The following is a 19,263-nucleotide window of genomic DNA, read 5'->3' on the forward strand; positions in this document are numbered from 1 at the left end:
TCCTTTGTGCACGTAATCTTGTTTGACTTTGAACTACATCCGGCTTTTCCTTGGCTTGACGGGTTATGTAGTTTTATATATAGGACTATAATATGTTGTTATCATTTTGTTTCAATGTGTTTTGATATGCTCTTTTTCAATGTATATTTGTATATGTCAATATGTGTAATAATGTAATATTTAGGCCTATAATAATACATTAATATTATTAGTACCCAAATACTTAAACAATGGTTCTTTGTAAACATCATGTAAGTCATGAAACTGAAATTGCAATCGTATTTTCTTCCCTTTTGCTTCAGGAACCAGTACAAATGTAATTTTGAATTATGAGCAATGCAGTTATCTATAGATCAGTGGTTGTTAAATAAACAGCCCAATATACATATTTGAAACTGATAAACATGAGCATACAGTTTATTGATAAAGTAAAATCAATTAATTGTAGTGCAAAGAACAAGAGGTAAAATACAAATATTATACATATAAATAACATTATTTATTACACTATTTTACATTATTGATATAATCTTTAAAACATTGTATGGCACTTTCCACAAATTAGTGTACCCTATTCATGGAATGTACTATGTATTGTAAATAGAAGTTACACAAGTCTAAATGTTCTGCACCCTCATTACACTTCCTGGATTTGAGGGATATTCAATGTGCACAAATGTTCATTTCTTGAAACAGAATAGTCTTTGCTGAACCAAAATATCATTTTAAACTGACATGATTTTAAAACACAATTGAGATTCACCACTGAGTTTTTCCCTTGCATCTTGGCAGTTTTTATATGCAGATGAGGTAGTTTTCAGGAAATATCAAACTCCAGATTCCACCTCCTGCCAGCTTGATTGACTTCCCTGACATTAAAAAGTTTCCCATGAAAGTGTCGTAGAAAACTATTAAATTCTATCAAAATATGCCAAAGCTGAACAACCGTTTGTGCCCTCAGTGGATCCTCAGCTTGAAGACTTTGGAAAGAGGTGCTTTGGCACTGGAGTACATCAGGTATGAACCCTCTGCTGAGGTAAAGAACTCCCAGTCACTGCATCCTATAGTAGGTAACCGATGGACAGGGACAAAACCCTCATATCCCTGCCATCTGTTAGAGACAAAAACAAAAAAAGTCAAAAAATTAAAAAATCTTCATTTATTGCAATAGTCTTTATACACTTTTAAAAATACTGGTTCTAAAAAAGTGTATTTTGCAGCATTGCCACAAGAAACTTTTTTTGCTCCCGAAAAAACCTTTCAGTTAACAGTTCTTTAAACAGATTTAAAAAATCTAAAGAACATTTTTTTTTCCAATATAAAGAACCTTTTGTGGAATGGAAATGTTCCATGGATGTTTAAGGGATAGTTCCCCGAAAAATGAAAACTCTATCATCAATTACTCACCCTCATGTCTTTCCAAGCCCGTAAGACTTTCGTCCATTTTCGAAACACAAATGAAGATCTTTTTGATGAAATTTGAGAGATTTCCGTCCCTCCATTAACTGTTACGCAAGTTCATAAAGAGATCGTAAAACTAATCCATATGAATGGTGCCATTTAGCCCAAATTTTCTGAGGAGACACGATCACTTTATATAATGAACAGATTGAATTTAGGACTTTTATTCACATTTTGCGCTCTTGCGCTCTTGAACTTTTTGAAGCGTCAAATTGGTAGTTGCGTAGCTGTCAATGGAGGGGCAGAAATCTCTTAGATTTCATCAAAAATATCTTCATTTGTGTTCACGAGATGAACGAAAGTCTTACAAGTTTGGAACGACATGAGTGTGAGAAAATTATGACAGAATTTTAATTATTGGGTGAACTAACTCTTTAAAGGTTCCATGGAACCATACGTCCATACGTTATTTTTAAAAGTGTAGTTTACACTGGTATACTATAGTATTAGCCTGATAAGATTTCAGAAACATTTATATTGCCATTTACAGATAGATCATATCCATAGTGAAATCCTAAGTGAAATTTGTAGGCTTACTGGGGGTTTTAACAAGTTGGGTCTTACATTTTACATTCAAGAAAGGAAGGATGGAATTGAAAGAGGTAAGATATTTACCACGGTATACTAGTATCTCTAAACAGTTGCACAACTACCCGCAATGCCAATGTCTGAAGTACTGCAGCATGCATAAATTGAACTTATGACATTTGTATGATGTTTATATTTTAAATAATTACCTGTATATAACACTGTTCAAAGAGTAAGACGATCCGTCATAAGAGTTGGCTACAACTAAAAAGTGCTCATCTCCAAGCGAAAAGAATTCCCAGTCCACCGCACTGCCATACAAGAGGAAATAAAGTCAAAACATGAGAATTATGATTGACACTCAACCCCCAAAAATCTTTTATAGTTTAGGCTTTACCTGTATGTTACAATGTCTTGGAACTTGAGGAACATCTTGGTTGTCATATCAAGTTCATATATAGTTGAGTTGATGGTATAGAGGCTTGGTCCTCTCTCACACAGCATGTGTCCATTGGCAACAGCGAGGAAGACTCTGTTTCCAATCTGAAACATTTCCCAGTCTGTAGCCCCAAATGTCTAGAAAAATGTAAGATATTCGTTGAAAAAGAAAGATCGATTTGGCTTGGTAGTAAAAAAAATAAGGGTAACACTTTACAATGAGGTCCTACTAGGTGTACGTTTACATGACAATGATGTACTAAAAACAGAAAAGTTTTTTGGGCATTAATCCCTGTTTACACGGATCCACGAAAACAATTAAAAACGTTGTATTATGCTGCCAAGCCAGTAGTTGGCAATGTCACTTTGTAAAGAAAAACTAAATGTGCCTATAGAAATTTTTTTTTCACGTGCCTATAGACTGAACACATAATACGCATGCGCATGACATCACTGTTTTCAAAAATGTGTGTTTTTGTAGTTTACATGGAGACAATAACAGTATCGTTTTCAAAAACTTGCACTTTGAAACCAATTTTCAAATGTTTTCGTTTTCAGGCCCTCAAAATGCCGTTGTCATTTAAATGAATGGCCAAAACATATAAAAAAATTCTGGGTGTTGTGTAAACAGTCCCTATTAATAATGCATTAACCAACATTAAGTAACAATGAGCAATACATTTGTTACAGAATTTATTCATCTTTGTTAAAGCTCCAGTAGGTAACTTTTGTAAAGAAATATTTGTTAAAACTGTCATTATGTCCTGACAGTAGAATATGAGACAGATAATCTGTGAAAAAATCAAGCTCCTCTGGCTCCTCCCTGTGGTCCTATTGCCATTTGCAGAAATACACCGCTGCCGGTCATGAACAACCAATCAGAGCCAGGAGAATGTCTTAGCAGTGTCAATCACGCTTGTGTACGCGCTGATCACCCCTCTCTTGCACAGCGCGAGCGCGTACCGTCGTTCGTGACTCTCCTGTTCGAACTCGTTCATCCAAATTAACAAATCTTTTTTTGAGTCATTTCTTTCATTCAACGAACGAAATGACTTGAAAAAAGATTTGTTCAGTTTGATGAACGAGTTTGAACAGGATCACGAACGTGCATCACAGAACAGAGCAAGGCGAGCATTTGTGCTTATAAAACTTAAAGTTTTTAATTTATTTTTGAAATGACCGATCGTTTCGCTAGATAAGACCCTTATTCATCGTCTGGTATCGTTTAAAACCCTTTGAAGCTGCACTGAAACTGTCATTTGGTCCTTGAAACGTTTGTGTCCTATTGAAGTCCATTATATGGAGAAAAAGCCTGGAATGTTTTCATCAAAAACCTTAATTTCTTTTCGACTGAAGAAAGAAAGACATGGACATCTTGGATGACATGGGGTGAGTAAATTATCAGCAAAGGTTTTTTTAAAGTGAACTAATCCTTTAACGTTATCTTACTAGCTATTTATAACTTATAGAAAGAGTGCAATGTTATAAAGTTACATGTATTGCAAAATACATAATGATTTGAGGACCAAGTTTGTAGTCAAAGTAAGGGCAGGCCATAGTCAATGTAAAGCATATGGTTGATGTTTCGTCCCTATTAGTGAATGTTCCATAACTGTTTATAATCCGCCGTCATCGGTGGTCCTGCTTACTAGCCTGCGCGTTCACGGCAGGCTCCGCTGTGGGGGAGGAGCTGTGGAGGGAGGGCTGTAGCGCAGCAGAGAGCAAGGGGGTTGGACCTGTAAGTTGTGCTTGTTCAAATTTTCAGGCTAAGTCAACATTTTCTCAAAACTCCCTACTGCAGCTTTAATGCTAGTTAATAAAAATGCAACTGTTCATTGTTAGTACATGTTAGCTCTTATTCTGTATCTAAAATGGCAATTTATTAGTACATTTTGAAATTAACTACCAAAGTTAATGTAGCTAACTAATGAAGTTAATGTTTGTAGGCTATATTTTAACAAATGGAACCTTGTAAAGTGCTACCAAAAATAGTTTTCCAAAGCACTCAGGCTGATATGACTTTTTTATTGTTGTCTCTCAAAAAATGGGTTAAGGTAAAAGGCTGCATACGTTATTTCCACCCTATCTTATGTGCACATCTATACAATGAATGTTATTTCTCGTGCCATATATACGCAAAAAATAGTTTTTGCGTGCATATGATATGCAGTTTTCGTGTGCATATGATACGCACTTTATGGCGTGTGATACTCACGCACTCCCCACCCCTAATCCTAACCAACGGGTTTTCAGTACGTAGGATATGCACGCAAAAAATTGTTTTGCCGTACAAATGGCATGATAACATTTGTGGTAGGTTACAGATGCGCACTTTCATGAGATTGTGCTGTTTCTTATATCAAGTCGAGGTTAAACCTCCAAACGAAGATGCAGTCATGCCAACGCTAACTCACGACCAATTCGTACGAGTGATTAAAAAGTGGCTAATTCGTATGAATTCGTACGACCTCACTTGTACGAATTTGTACGATTTGTCTAAACCCACGTGATGGTTAGGTTTAGGGGTGGGGTCAGGGGTTGGTCATTCGTACAAATTCATACGAATTGGCCAACTTGTAAAATATGTACGATTCAGCACAAATCGTACTAATTCGTTCGAGTGAGGTCGTATGAATTCGTACGAATTAGCCACCTCATAAAATTTTTACGAATTGCCTTGAGATCGGGCTGGTCATGCAGAAGTATTTTCATAAACTGATGCAAATCCTTTTAACTGTATAGTGAAAACCGTTGTAGTGTTTGTTCCATTTTTGGGAAACACGGTCCTGCTGAATTGACACTGACTGCATCGATAATTTCACGAGATCCATATGACATTTATGACTTTGATTTTGTTAGATGGTAAGATCTCAAGAATTTAATTATAGGCTAGTGTAACATCATCTAAACGCTTGATATTAACAAAAAAAACTCTTCTTTTTCTTTATCCCCCTGTAAAACACATCTGCCCACATCAGGGAAATTCCCATCTGAAACGGCTGACAACATCACAAGCGGTGAGTCTGCCTCGTTAAGTCTGTTGACATGTACATTAGATCAGTGATTTAGAGCGAATTCAACAGAGATAGAAAATGTTTAACACTTTTAGAGTTTCGTATGAAAGCAGCCATTACTATTTCATCTGACTTCCGATTGCAAATTTTTGGTAATTCTTTTTGTTAAAGGGTGTTTTCAGAGATGCCATTTTTCATAGAAAGAAAGTGGATGGTGATTTATATTATCAAGCTCCAATTAGACTACTTTTATTCATTTTAAAGCTTGGTAGATTTTATATTTTGGAGCTTCGCCATTCACTTCCGTTGTATGGGAAAAGAGTATAGCTCCAACATTGTGTCTAAGCTCTTCTGTTGGGTTTCATGCAAGAAAGAAAATAATATGGGACTATTATATATAATAATGACCCGAGACTGAGTAAATGACAAAATTGTTCGGTCAGCTGTGTTCACCTTTAAGTGATATTTATCAAAAATCACCTTACCAATCCCAATACCCATGAACAGACTTTTTATATATCTCATGTTTGCAAAAAATATGAATGTCTTTTTCCTATGAATAATCATTATATGTTAGTAAAATAAATTGCAGTGATGAATGAAAGTTTTTGACAACAAGATTTCAAGCAGTAAATCTCTTCGGGGTCTTTTACGGCGGTTAAAGCTTTAGTTCCCCCTATACTTAAACAACCCCAGCGATACCACAGATGCCCTGAGGAAATTCAGTGAGAACAGGTGTCAGGTCAATGTAAAATAACATGCTGCTGTTGGGAAACACCTACATGAGTCCTTCATTCAACTTTTTTTCATTTGTGTCATGATTTTCCACTTCATTTACCCGTTTTATTTTTTTAATATGTAACTCAGGATAGAAATGAACCTCATTCACATCAGTGTTTCCACTCAAAAGTAAACCACTTCTAAGTTTCAGAATGATCCAATTGATTTGATCCAAGCCATCAACAAGTATCAGGGCCTTACGTCCATCACATGCATTTTGAAAATATGCTATATGCTTCCTAAACTCACCCTTATAGTCTGAAAGAGCTGAAAGGCTCCACCAAGCCAGATATAGATTGATGAATCTGTTTGGGTGGAGATGCCATCAAATGCATTGGCCACTGCTAGGAAGTGGTAGGGCCCTACTGTGAAAAACTCCCAGTCGTATGCTCCAGATGTCGAGATGGTCTGGTTCACCTCAAACGTCTTGGTTCCTGGGTTCCACTTATAAACGACACTGTTAATGTTGTGATTCCCGTTTTCTAATAGGGATGACAGGTACATAATATAGGGGTTTAAGATAAAAGATAAAACTATTCTCACAACTGCCACCTATTTTAAGAGCAGTAACTGTAACAAAATGAAATGCTGAAACCATTTACTGAACTGAATGGCATGATGATGGGCATTCATTTTCACTTGTGGGTTAACTTTTCTTGCTTGGGGTGAATTTAGCAGTATTTTAGGACAAAAGTTGGATTAATTATGATTTTAAATGTTTTTGAAAGAAGTTTCTTGGCTGCATTTATTTGATCAAAAAACAAACAAACAGTGATATTGTGAAATATTATTACAATTTGGATATATTTTAAAATGTACTTTATTCCTGTGATAGTAACACTGAATTGTCAGCATCATTACTCCAGTCTTCAGTGTCACATGATCCTTCAGAAATCATTCTAATGTGCTGATTTGCTGCTCAAGAATCATTTCTTATTATTATCACTGTTGAAAACAGTTGTGCGGCTTCGTATTTTTGTGGAAACCGTGATACACTGTAATTCAAAACTTTGATGTACACTGTAAAAAATGATCGTGATTTTAACGGTAAAAGACTGTAAAAATGCTACAGTGCAAAACTGTTAATTGGTTAACAGAAAGTTTCCTTACTATATACGGTAAATAACTGTGATATCTAACGGTACATTTAATGTAATTTTACTGTAAAATACCGTTAAATTTACAGTTTTTGAAAGTGAAAAAGAACAACTCATTGTATAATTTACAGTTAAAAACCGTAAATTGACATTCCCACAATTCCCTGCGTGACACTTCACATTTTATGTATTTTTATTGAAATAACTATGTTTCTTCTTAGTTTTCTTAGTTCTTTTCTAATCAGTTATGTACATTAGGGTTTTATGTCACATTTAATGTTGTTAAATTAATGTTTATTGCATTTTTATAGTTTCATGTGTGTTACCGTGATGGTGTTTAATGTTTGTGCGAATGACACTGTGCAGCTTCTATATAATAGTATTAACTTTCTTGTGGAAGATTGCTTGTGATAAGCTTTGATTTATTACGTGACTCTCATCACTGCTGTGGTGATTGTTGGTTTTAAGTGTATAAAAATGGTACAAAACAGATATTAATACTTCAATGGGTTGGTAAATCAACATTAAATCAGATTATGAAATACGGTTTATTACTGTAAATTTTACGTTAAGTCTCTAAAACCAATAACGTTGATACTGTATTTTTGACGGTAAAGTTCTGGTAACCACAGCTGCCGGTTTTATTCCGTAAAAACAAAGGGATTTTTTTTACAGTGTATGTATGATTACAAAAAAGAAAGAAATTAATGAATTCTTTTTTATTCAGCAAAGATGCAATAATTGATTGAAATACATGTACAATGTTACAAAAGATTTCTATATCAAATAAATGCTGTTATTTTGAACTTTCTATTCATCAAAGATTCCTGAAAAAAATATATCACGGTTTTCACTAAATATTAATTTTGATAATGAGCACCAATAATTGAGCATCACATATTAGAATGATTTCTGAAGGATCATGTGACACCGAAGACTGGAGTAATTAGACCAAAAATTTAGCTGTGCCTGTGCCCTCACAGGAATTTATAGAAAGTTATTTTAAATTGTACAATCATTTAATAATATTACTGTTTTTACAGTATTTTGGATCAAATAAAAGTCTTGGTGAGCATAAGAGACTCCAAACTTTTGACCGGTGATGTATGTACAAGTCTATTGATGATAATAATCTCTTGATTCAGCCCCACCACGCCATTATACAGTAGGACCAACCTGTTCGGTGATTGGCCACGGCCAAAAAAGCTTCATTATTAATATGGAAGGCTTCCCAGTCACGAGCACTGTGCGTCTCCAGGGTCTGATATCTCAGAAACTTCAGCCTCTTATTACTCCACCTATAGATCACAGACAGCTCTTGCATTCCGTCCGCTGGGCCCACGGAGTTCGACACCGCCAAGAACATCTGGCACGCATACAATACACACAGTGATAAATGAGCTTGATATAGACAAACAGAGATAAAGTTACACTTATCAGTCAGTCTGTCATTTGGCTATCACGATTCCAGCTCGCTAAATTTAGAACAGTGTGAAGATCAGGTGGTAGATGTATACTGTATCATATAGCTAAGTATGAGTCATAATTTTACTCAGGCGAAGAGTTTAGTGATGATTTAACTGATACAAATACAGGCTCCATGATTTACAGTAATGATAATGATAGTTGTAAGGAGCTGCAGGTTTCAACAAAGAACTTTTATTACTTCCTATTCTTTTTCATTTCAGATCTGTGTGATATAATTAAGACTAAACAACTAAACTGCAGACAGACAGATGTGTATAAATGATTCATTCAGGGAAGGGAAAGATCATCAGACAAAATTAATATCTGTGACTGACTACACTAGTGATTTAAAGTTATTGCGTATGTTTGTACTGAGTGTAAGGAACACCACATCAAAACACATCTGTCTCCTGAAGTGCAGTGTAAAGTCTGTTCTCTGTGGATCTGTGCATGATTGAGTGGAAAACATTCAGATCACACTTATGGTAGTGAACCCTGTCGACGGTATCTCTGAATGAAGCTTCTAACTTCTCACCTGTCCCCCTTAACATTTCACCTCAGGCTTTTTCTGCCAGTAATTCTTTCCTAATGAAGTGTCAATCACTGCTCTCTACAGCTGCACTGTACAACCTTTTTATAGGGGCAGTACGCAATGTAATGAAAATACGAATTGTCCATTTTGAATTCATGGTGACTTTAAGATGTGTAAGCTTAATATTCAAATTAATTCGATTTTTGTTTAAATCAAAGTGTCTATTTTTAAAATAGACTATTATAGTCTATTTTTAAAATAAAAGTACTCTCCTTGACACAGTGATACAATTTCCTGTTTTGTAGTATACGTGTTGGTTAAACTTTTCTGTAGGCTATTTTTTTATTTGGTTGACCAAGGTTTTTCAAATATTAATATTTGATATAAATGATTTATCAGTGCACATGATTATTATTATTTTTTAATTCATGTGTACTCATAATCTTTAATCAAAAACCTCCCTTCCCCCTCCAAACGTCAGTTCTCGTCATGACGTATGTCTCGCCGGAAGATTGGACTAAATGTTTTCCAAATACTAACTCCATTTAGTTAGCAATGCCAATTTTCCTACGATCCAATCAATTCCCGAAGGACGAAATCAAGTCCCGCCCAACATTTTCTCTCATTCCAAAAGCCGTTTCATTTGTATATACGTCACAATAGGGAAGAAAATTGGCTATTGCAACTTCCGTTTCATGCCGACTTTAATCATTTGAATGTGTCTGGAAAATAAACTTTTTATTTGATACTTTCGGCACTTGAAAGTTCTAGCCTTTCACAAGAGTGGGGGGTTCATTATTGTCGGTGTGGGGGGTAACACATTACAAGTAATGCCAGTTACATAATTAGATTACTTTTTCAAGTAACTAGTAAAGTAAAGCATTACTTTTAAATTGCTAAGTCACTTTTTCAATTTACGTAACGCAAGTTACTTTGTTTTCCCACAAAGTTTAGTGACTGATAGCTCTCCTGTCTCCATATTGAGAGAAATTGGGAGTAAGTACAGAGTTGTTGTGTACACTGTGTGAACATGATGCTTATTGTTTTTCTAGACTTCGGAGCATGCATTTACTCATCACTTATACAAAAACAGATTCAGTATTACTCAAAATGAATAAATAAAGTAAAAAAAAAAAAAAAGCAAACTCAGACTATTACACAAACATCCAATAATGAAATATGTTAAATAATACAAATATACTTTATGTATTTAATCTCACTTTATTAACCAATGTCTTTGCTGCTGACCTTCAATCATCCAAATCAACCATAAGCAAAAATGACTGAAGAGTGTTGAACTTTCTTTTTTTGCATCCTATTCTTCTGTAATTCAGAATGGCAGCACAGCTGAGAGGTTTGTCTGAGCTGCGCCCTCTACTGTACAAGCATGAATTTGTATTTACTTCAGTCTGAGGCTTGTTTATTTAACTTTTGGTGTGAAAGGGCCTTTTACATTTCCCCCCAAAAAATAACTTTTATTTGTTATTAAAAATCTAAAAAGCAAGCCCAGCCCAGGTAAGAAAAAAGTAATGTAACCCATTACTTTCCAAAAGAAGTAACTGACACAATTAGTTACTTTGTAGGGAGTAAAGCAATATTGTAATACATTGCTTTTAATGCATTTACTTTCCCCAACAATGATTATTATCTTTTCTCACCTTCCTCCCTATAGTGATTTGCTTCCATGCCTGGGCCTTAAAGGTGCTGATGTTCTGGTAGAGCTGGAAGTGGCCATGGGTCCAGCGGTAGATGGCAGATCCTGGTTTGGTGGCCCGATGAGCCATAGCAGCAAACAGCCCAACAGAGGGGATCTGGAAAAGCTCGATGTCCTGAGTCTCTGAGGTGGTGTAGAGGTCCTGGTGATCATCTACATAGTCTAGTCTGTCTTTATCTGTAGATTGAACAGTGTAAAAACTAATTACTGAGGCATAGCAAACAAGAAAAAGCGCACAAGAAAAAAGAACAGTCCCAGGGTTTCGGTCATGGTGATTATGATGCACCATGGTATTATTACCCTCTGATGCCATCTACAATGCAACAGTACTTTTTCATAATGGAACTTATCGATAATGCTTAATGTTATGAATAATAATAGGTACTGCAATTTATAAAAAATATGTGGCTGCTTGATTATTTAAATCATCGCAAAAATATAAACTGTATTGTCGCAAAGCTCTATATATAACGTAATAAGTTGGATGTACATATACATCCAACTTTATTCGCATACATGCAGCACACTCGGGTAAAGCGAAATATACTATGTAGCAAATCTCAACAGCCTGATTTTTATATTTTTGTAGCAAAATGTAAACTATATTATCACTCAGCTCTATATTAGCATGTCCAACTTTATTTGAATACCATGTATGGTGTAGGGCGATACATTCTATTTAGCATATCTCAACTGCTTGATTGCTTGTATTATCGCAAAATGTAAACTATATTATCGCCCAGCTTTAATTTACTATAAGGCATGAAGATTTTAAGTTATTACAAACAATTACATCTCTGTAAAGCTGTTTAGAAACAGTGTTTATTGTGAAAAGTGTGAATAAATAAATTTGATTTGACTTGTTACGTCATAATCTTAAAGTTAAATTTAAATATTTTGTAAGTTTTAAATAAAATAAAAAATCCATTATTCTTTATTTCTTCAGTCTTCCTACCTTGCAGCATAGAGTGCCAGTATGCACCATCACATAGGAAGAGGCCCCTTTTAAGAGTGTCAAACCAGAGTTGTCCCTGCTCTGCTGCAGTGCATGCTGGTTTAGACCCCAGAGTCACACGGACCTCCGTCTCTGTACATTGACGTGAGAATGCAAAAGTTCAAGTACACATACTGAGCAAATATGCTTAAAGTAATATTTCTTTTTGAACTACATTAAAATATATTGTTTTTGATGAAATCTGGGATTACTGGATTTGTACAATACATACATTTTTTGATGTGTTAATGAAATTGGATCACTATTTGTAATCGATCTACTTTATCAAAAGAATATGGATATGAAACAATAAACAAAATCTGTGCTATGTCATCACAGACGTAAAGTGCAAAACAATATGTCTCAGACTGTGAGGTTGTAAAAGTATTAACCAAGGTGTGTAATCTAGATCAAAGTTTCCATTAGCTAATTTAAATTGTCAATACAAATTATATGAACACAGTATTGTTTGTCATGCCCGAGATGTGTGCCAGCGTAAACCCCCTCATCACCAGCACACACTCAATCACTGACAGCTCTCACTGCGAGCGGCATAACCTCTGTTTTCCTTTTCAGAGCGAAACAAGTGTCAGATGTTTAGTTTGGGATGATAACTCAATCTGACCAAGGGCGATGTCATCAGTGCCGTCTTTAGCCCCCTAGATCTGTTCTTTTCCTCAAAATGTTGTACATGGCTCCAGTCAAGATAAAATAATTTTTTTGTAATGGTTCATTGTAACTGTGTTAACATTGGATATTTTGATATGATGTTTAACCAGCCTATTTTACATCAAGCATCTCAGTTTTAACTCTTATCATGCCCTTAATCATATATTTCTTCCGTGAAACACAGATATCCCCTTTTACACAATAAATTAGATATTATTTCCAATATAATAACATTTAATAAAAACTGGGAATTGGGGTTGTCAAGCTTTAAAAAAGTAGTTAACCTTAAACAACTTGAGAATGACTAAAAGATGAAAGAATTTTTATTTTGAAGTGAACTAATCCTTTAAAACCTGTATGAATTTCAAAAGAAGATATTTCGAAGAATGTCTGTAGCCGATGTACCCCATTGACCTTCACAGTAGGAAAAAAAAATACTATGGAAGTCAATGGGGTCCATCAACTGTTTGATTAGCGACATTCTTCAAAATATCTTCTTTTGTGTTCAGCAGAAGAAAGAAATTCATACAGGTTTGGAACAACCTGTGAACTATTCCTTTAAGCATACTTTAGTTAAGTCACTCTTCAGTGATAGTGACCTTTATAATTGTTTAAAATTGCTCCTTTTGCATGCCAGACATTTGGGTTTGGAATTAAAAGATTTTTAGATTCAACCTTAAAATCGTTTGAATTTAAACATTTAGTTTTACCATATGGAGGGAGCAGGACATCATTCATGTGGGATTTCACGGGCAAGTTTGACAGAATTGTAGGGACAGAAAGCTCAACCAGTGACGGTTTGATTGAGGGGCAAACACGTGACGTCGCGTCCGATCCAGGTAAAAGAACGAGCTGGCGCAGTAAACCCTTAAGAAAGAAGACAGACCATCCTCTGACCAACAGGTATGTTTGTGTGTATGCTAATATATCTTACATTTTAAGCAATATAATTAGCAATAAGAGAATACAAAGCTCACAGAGAACAGGCCTTTCCACTTCCTTCGACTTCCAATGTGGAACCTGGAGCCATCGGTGCTGAGATTAGAGGGAAATGGCTGTTTATGGACCCTGGAATCCATCAGTGGAAGTACATTACTCACAGGACTCAACTTTGAACTGCAACATTATGTTTTGTTTCTGAATCTCTTCTGTTCTATGGTTAGAAAGATCCCACCCCTAGAAATAACAAATGCCAGGCCCTTTACTGTTCTAAATGCCACCCATACACTTAATTTGCAGCTAATTGCTCAAAAATTCATTGCAATAATATGTGCACATTTTGGATAAGAAATCGTATTTTAATCATATAAATTGTCCAAAAGTTAAATTTAAGGTCATCTAAATGCTTAAATCTTGTAGTGAATATCTAAAAGGTAATAGGGTCTTTCTACTGCCATTACAGACTCACAGTTCCAGTGGGATGCCGCAGTCCAGGGTGAGGGTGGCATGGTGGCCACTGATAGCTAATACCATGCTGTGCCAGTGGTTGTCCGCCAGGCGGATTCTTTTAAAGCTGAGACGCTCCCTCCCCATTGCGCCCCGATAGATGAGATGGACTTTGTCTTTAGAGAAACGCAGGCCGAGCAGGAGTTGATCGACATCTTCCTTCACCACAGCAAACAAGTACTCATTCTTCTGAAAGACAGAGTAAGTCCAGAGATAAGTAAGGACAGTCAGGTTTAGGTTGTCATTCATTTTGGTCAATTTTATATCATAACCATTACTTACCCTCTTTCTGACCCTTGTAGGCTAAAACCTAGAAACAAGCATTTTAGCCAATTGGTTTTTTGGTTAAATGGTTAAACGCCTGAAATAAGGTCTGTGGTTAACACAAGTGTAAGATATTTTCACGTTCTATTTTACAACATGAAATTCATCAGTAATACAATTAAACATAAATAAATGTTTTTTTAAATAAAGGCTGAAATAGTTATCGGAAGCTTAATGGTGGTGACACTGAAGTCATGCGACTGTGGTGTAGTCCGTTTGTAGCCTACGTTTAGCTTTTTACTTCTGGCTATTGTATTTAGGCTTCAAAAGTCATACAATTTTGGTTAATTTGTGAAGATTATCATGATGAACAAAACTTGTAAGAATCATAACTTTTTCGGTCACAGAGCTTATTTTCTGCAATAATCCAAAAGCCAATGGAAAAATCCTACTGTTTTTTTGTTGAGGGAACCAGGGTGATGCTAACTTGGGGGTTGGCCTATAAAAATACGCTATCACTGCAACACTCTATGATGTGTCAAAAATGTATTCCTAAATAACCCCAATATAATACACCAGAGTTTAACCCTGCTTGAACTAAAATTGATATCCTCAAAGAGGCAATTAGCAGTTTTTGAGACTTTCTATAATGATTAAGCTCACCTGGACATGAGCATCTATGGACACAAGCAATTCTGGTATTAAATGTCTATGTCATAAGTTTACCTTCACTCTGGATTGAGGCACTTTCAGAGTGGCCACTATGGAGAATTCTGCAGGGAAGTGAGCGCAGTTAATAAAGAGCTGAGAAGATGGAAAGGTGAGTGCCGGAGTAGGTTTGAAGATCTGGACTCCACGAGCACCTCCCTCCTGCACCATTCGGACCCCAGCCAAAGCCTCTCCGTTATGGGGCAGCACCCGAGACAGCAGGTCCACTGGATGGAGATCTGTAGAGGAAAAGGACAAAGATTAAAGACAATAGTTGAGGAAACAAGTAGAAACAATTTTGGTTGATTAGCATGGTCTAGTTAGCCCCTGCTGGTTAATGCTGTAACTACACCCTCTGGGATCATTAAATAGGCAACATTATTTATTTATGTATTTATTTATAGGGACCTTAAAGATGACCTATTATGCCCTTTTACAAATTCTTAATTTTGTTTATGGGCTCTACTAGAATAGGTTTTCATGCTTGAATGTTCAAAAAAACATATATTTTACACTGTTGTAGCGCCTCTCTTCCCAGTCTGTCAGTAATGCTCTTTTTTTTTCCTGTATCTATGAAGCCCCTCCTTTCAAAAAGCACAATGTGCTCTGATTGGTCAGCTCGAACAATGTGTTGTGATTGGTCAACAGCTTCAGGCGTGATTCGGTAAACTCACCCCCCTTCGCATAACGGTGAGTTACAGCACACTAATAATGCAACTCAGCCAGGCCTTGTTTCCTTTTTTGTGTATACCTTGAGTGGGAATAATTTAAATGAGGAATATTGTAATGTGTACGTTCCCAGAAGAAAACTGAAGACATTTCAGGGAGTTTGGAAACAATGCTCACTGATATAGAGAATAACTATAGAGAATATAAACTTTGTTGGCTGAACACCCAAGTTTGATTTGAAGAGAAAAAACATACCAAGCACAATTTTCTCTTCCTGATTTCTAACACCGCGTTCGTCCTGCTTGCGACTGTCAGAGCAGAAAAGAAAGCTAATGTTCTCCGTTGTCTTCGGAGGCGTTCATATGTAAATTACGCAAGCTGATTTTGTCCATTAGATCGAAAGATCTGAAAAAATCCATACATTTACCCCACCCATAGACCCTCCCCTCGAAAAAAATCAGGACAGAAGTGGTTGAAAGTGGACAATAAAGATGGATTGAAACACCAGGTGTAAACAGGAATGTGTCTCACTCATCTACTTGTGATCCGATTGACCAAAACACATCTTAATATCAGGTGTAAACAGGGCCTTTGATTTTGTGACTTTAAAATAAATAACATTTTGTTTTATAAACTGCTATTTAATGCAATGAAATCCATACATGTGGCTTGCAAATCTGAATACTTGGGGGCCTATTAATTTTGCATCTGCGGATGGGAATAGCTCTTGATATAGTTCATTAACTAAAGTATGCAAATTGCCTTCCATGCAAAATATACAGAGATAAGAATGGCAGACAGAATATTATACCAGCTCTCCCTGGTTCACACAAGTTACAAAACCCTGAACTTTGACTTACTGTCATTCATACATGGTTTAAAACTTTTAAATAGGGCTCAAGTAATGTTATGTAATGTTAAGTCTCTATGACTTCATATGCCCTTTGTTTTCCTCAATAGTATACATAGTCTTAATCTAAATATGCAAAGTGACATGAGCATGTATTTAATGACAGCATACATGAACTTGAAACTGATACTCTTGGATACTGCATGCTTCTTACTTAATTTTCAAACTACAAGTAAATGTTTAGGAAGGCAGCCGATGCACAGAAATGATAGGCTATGCTTCAAATGAGGACACTGATGACAAAGGGATGTTATAGATGTTCAGTGACAGAACTGCAATTCCTTAAACATTCCCAGCATTCTTTGGTTCATCCACATTATTGTGGTATTTACAGCTTCTATTGTAATAACAGTCCTTTAGCTGAGCTCATTGCCCTAATTATGGACCATTTAGATGTTGTGCTCTTGACATACAAAAGCAATATTTTAAAATACCACTTAAGGAATTTACTTTGGTAACCTTCTAGTAAAATCTTTTTGTATATTAGCATTTTTCATTGTCTCATTTCTTTTGCATTGGTATCTAATGTAATTGCCTCCGTGGTATGAAAATTGGGGAATTTAAGCCCGAGGGACGTCGCCGGGATTGAGAAGAGTTTAAATGTTTCCATTGTAGAGACCAAGCTGCCAAACAGCATGGCAACATCCCCAACCTTGTGAATATATTTGTGTGGCTGTGTTACGTCTTCCCATTTATTTCTTCTAAGTGACATTGTGGGGGTCAGCATGACACATGACCATGTTTTCCAGTGTTTAGCAGTGTCATTTTCTAGTTTGTCAGTGAAAACATGCTTGATAGGCAAAATGGGACATTGCAAGACAATCTCATGGAAATTCCTAATTCTTCTTTTTTTTTGTACAGTTCAAATTCATACAAAATTGCCACCTCATGAAAAATGTTACATTTTCCTGTGAGATTGGGTTGGACGTGATGTGTGAGAAAAATCGGGCTAACATTCAAGCTATGAAGTTAATCAAAACAAGGACAAAGTAGTATGAAAAATCTTATATAAAAATAAATCATTCCCATCATTGTTTTCACCACAAATATGCTAGAATTACATGAATGGCATTTGTTGGTTCAGAAACTTAAAAAATGGCAATAAGGAAAGAATTCTTCTGATATCACACACACACACACACACACACACACACACACACACACACACACACACACACACACACACACACACACACACACACACACACACACACACACACACACACACACACACACACACTTTTATCTTGGCGCCTGCTGACAAACAGCTTGTAGCACGAGGACTCAATGAGAATTTTTAAAGACTAGCTCATAATAAATAAACATTATTCAACTAGTGCACTGAAAAAATTTAAAGCATGAATCTCACCTGTGCAGGGTTTCCATGGCACAACGGTCACACTTTCTGTCAGTGGTAGACACAGCAGACACCACTGCAGTACAAGTAGCCATAATGAAGGCACCAAGTTGTGCTGTCCTTCCATTAGATAGTTGATTTGCTGATAAAAATGTTCTTACTAACTTTTGACTGGCCAAAAAAACGTCCAAATATGAACTTCAGGATGGTCCAAAGTTATCCGCTGGTCAAGATGCCTTTAGGTCCTGTATTCTTTGTTCCCTGAACTGTCCAGAATGGAGTCTGTCCCTCATTGTATAATTTTGATTAAAGAATTAGCTCAACACCAGTGAAAATGAGCTACTTAATAATAAAGTTGTTTTAAAAATTCACAATGTACGAAGAGCAAACTCTGGGTATACCTTCTTGATACACACTAAATGAAAATACTGAAAAATGTTCTTCCCAAGAAAGTCTTTCATCCACTTAAATGCTAATAATTAACAAGCAGTTTAAAAGAGTCAGAGACAAAAATTTTCTGAAAGTTGTAATCAAAGTCCTGAGAATCCACAAGCTTGTGCTTTTCCCCTCTTGTTCCCCGTTGCTCAGGTGCGTAGAGGCGATCAGAAAGAAGCTAATTCACCTGTCACCTACAGGGGCAGATGAGCATGTTAACAGATCAGAATTACAACTGAGAGCTCAAGGGACAAAGGTGGTGTATTTAGAGAGACATTCAAATGAAACCAACATAAGAGGAGGGGCTCAGAAGGAGGTACAGAGGCTGAGAGAAAGGCAGACAGAAAGAGAGAGAGATTTCCTGCGGTCCTAATCTCAGCATTTCATTGCTTCATAACCCCCTCCTCCCTCTCTCTCTTTCTGTTTTATTTTCTTCCTCTGGGTGGAGTCCCTCCTGGTGTCCTGATTTGGTTCAGTCTCACTTGGTAATTGTTTTAGTTTTAGTTTTTTGCTGTCCTTTACTGATCTGTAGTTGAAATTCTCCTTAACAACATGAATGTGTACATTGAAAAAAAGCATTCTTAATCTTCATTGTTCAGTATTTTTAAACAAGATCAATGATTTGAAGTAAATAAGTCTTTAACTCCCCCTGGCCTGTAGTCAATCATCTTTGATCACCAAAATGACATATTTAAACATTTTTTTTAATTTAAAAAAAATCTGCATGCCTTAAAACAGCTTGAATGTAACTCCCTTGCTTCATTTAGTATACTAAATAGT

The 19,263-nt window shown here is 36.0% G+C and overlaps 1 protein-coding gene across 1 annotated transcript; it reads right to left on the minus strand.

The window, feature by feature from the left end:
- Positions 1 to 388: 388 nt before the first annotated feature.
- Positions 389 to 18,772, minus strand: tspeara (thrombospondin-type laminin G domain and EAR repeats a). The gene is made up of 12 exons (XM_077199561.1): positions 18,061 to 18,772; positions 15,131 to 15,351; positions 14,103 to 14,329; positions 13,672 to 13,762; positions 13,405 to 13,561; positions 11,987 to 12,118; positions 10,976 to 11,208; positions 8,495 to 8,684; positions 6,471 to 6,703; positions 2,387 to 2,565; positions 2,199 to 2,300; positions 389 to 1,111 (listed from the first exon to the last, which is right to left on the minus strand). Exons 1-12 carry the CDS (start codon positions 18,173 to 18,175, stop codon positions 958 to 960), a joined length of 2,034 nt encoding a protein of 677 aa, XP_077055676.1. The 5' UTR covers positions 18,176 to 18,772; the 3' UTR covers positions 389 to 957.
- Positions 18,773 to 19,263: the final 491 nt, after the last annotated feature.

Source organism: Siphateles boraxobius, unplaced genomic scaffold, assembly GCF_051911475.1.
Source record: "Siphateles boraxobius isolate OS27281-9 unplaced genomic scaffold, OSU_SipBor_1 41, whole genome shotgun sequence".
Classification (NCBI taxonomy): Eukaryota; Metazoa; Chordata; class Actinopteri; order Cypriniformes; family Leuciscidae; genus Siphateles; species Siphateles boraxobius.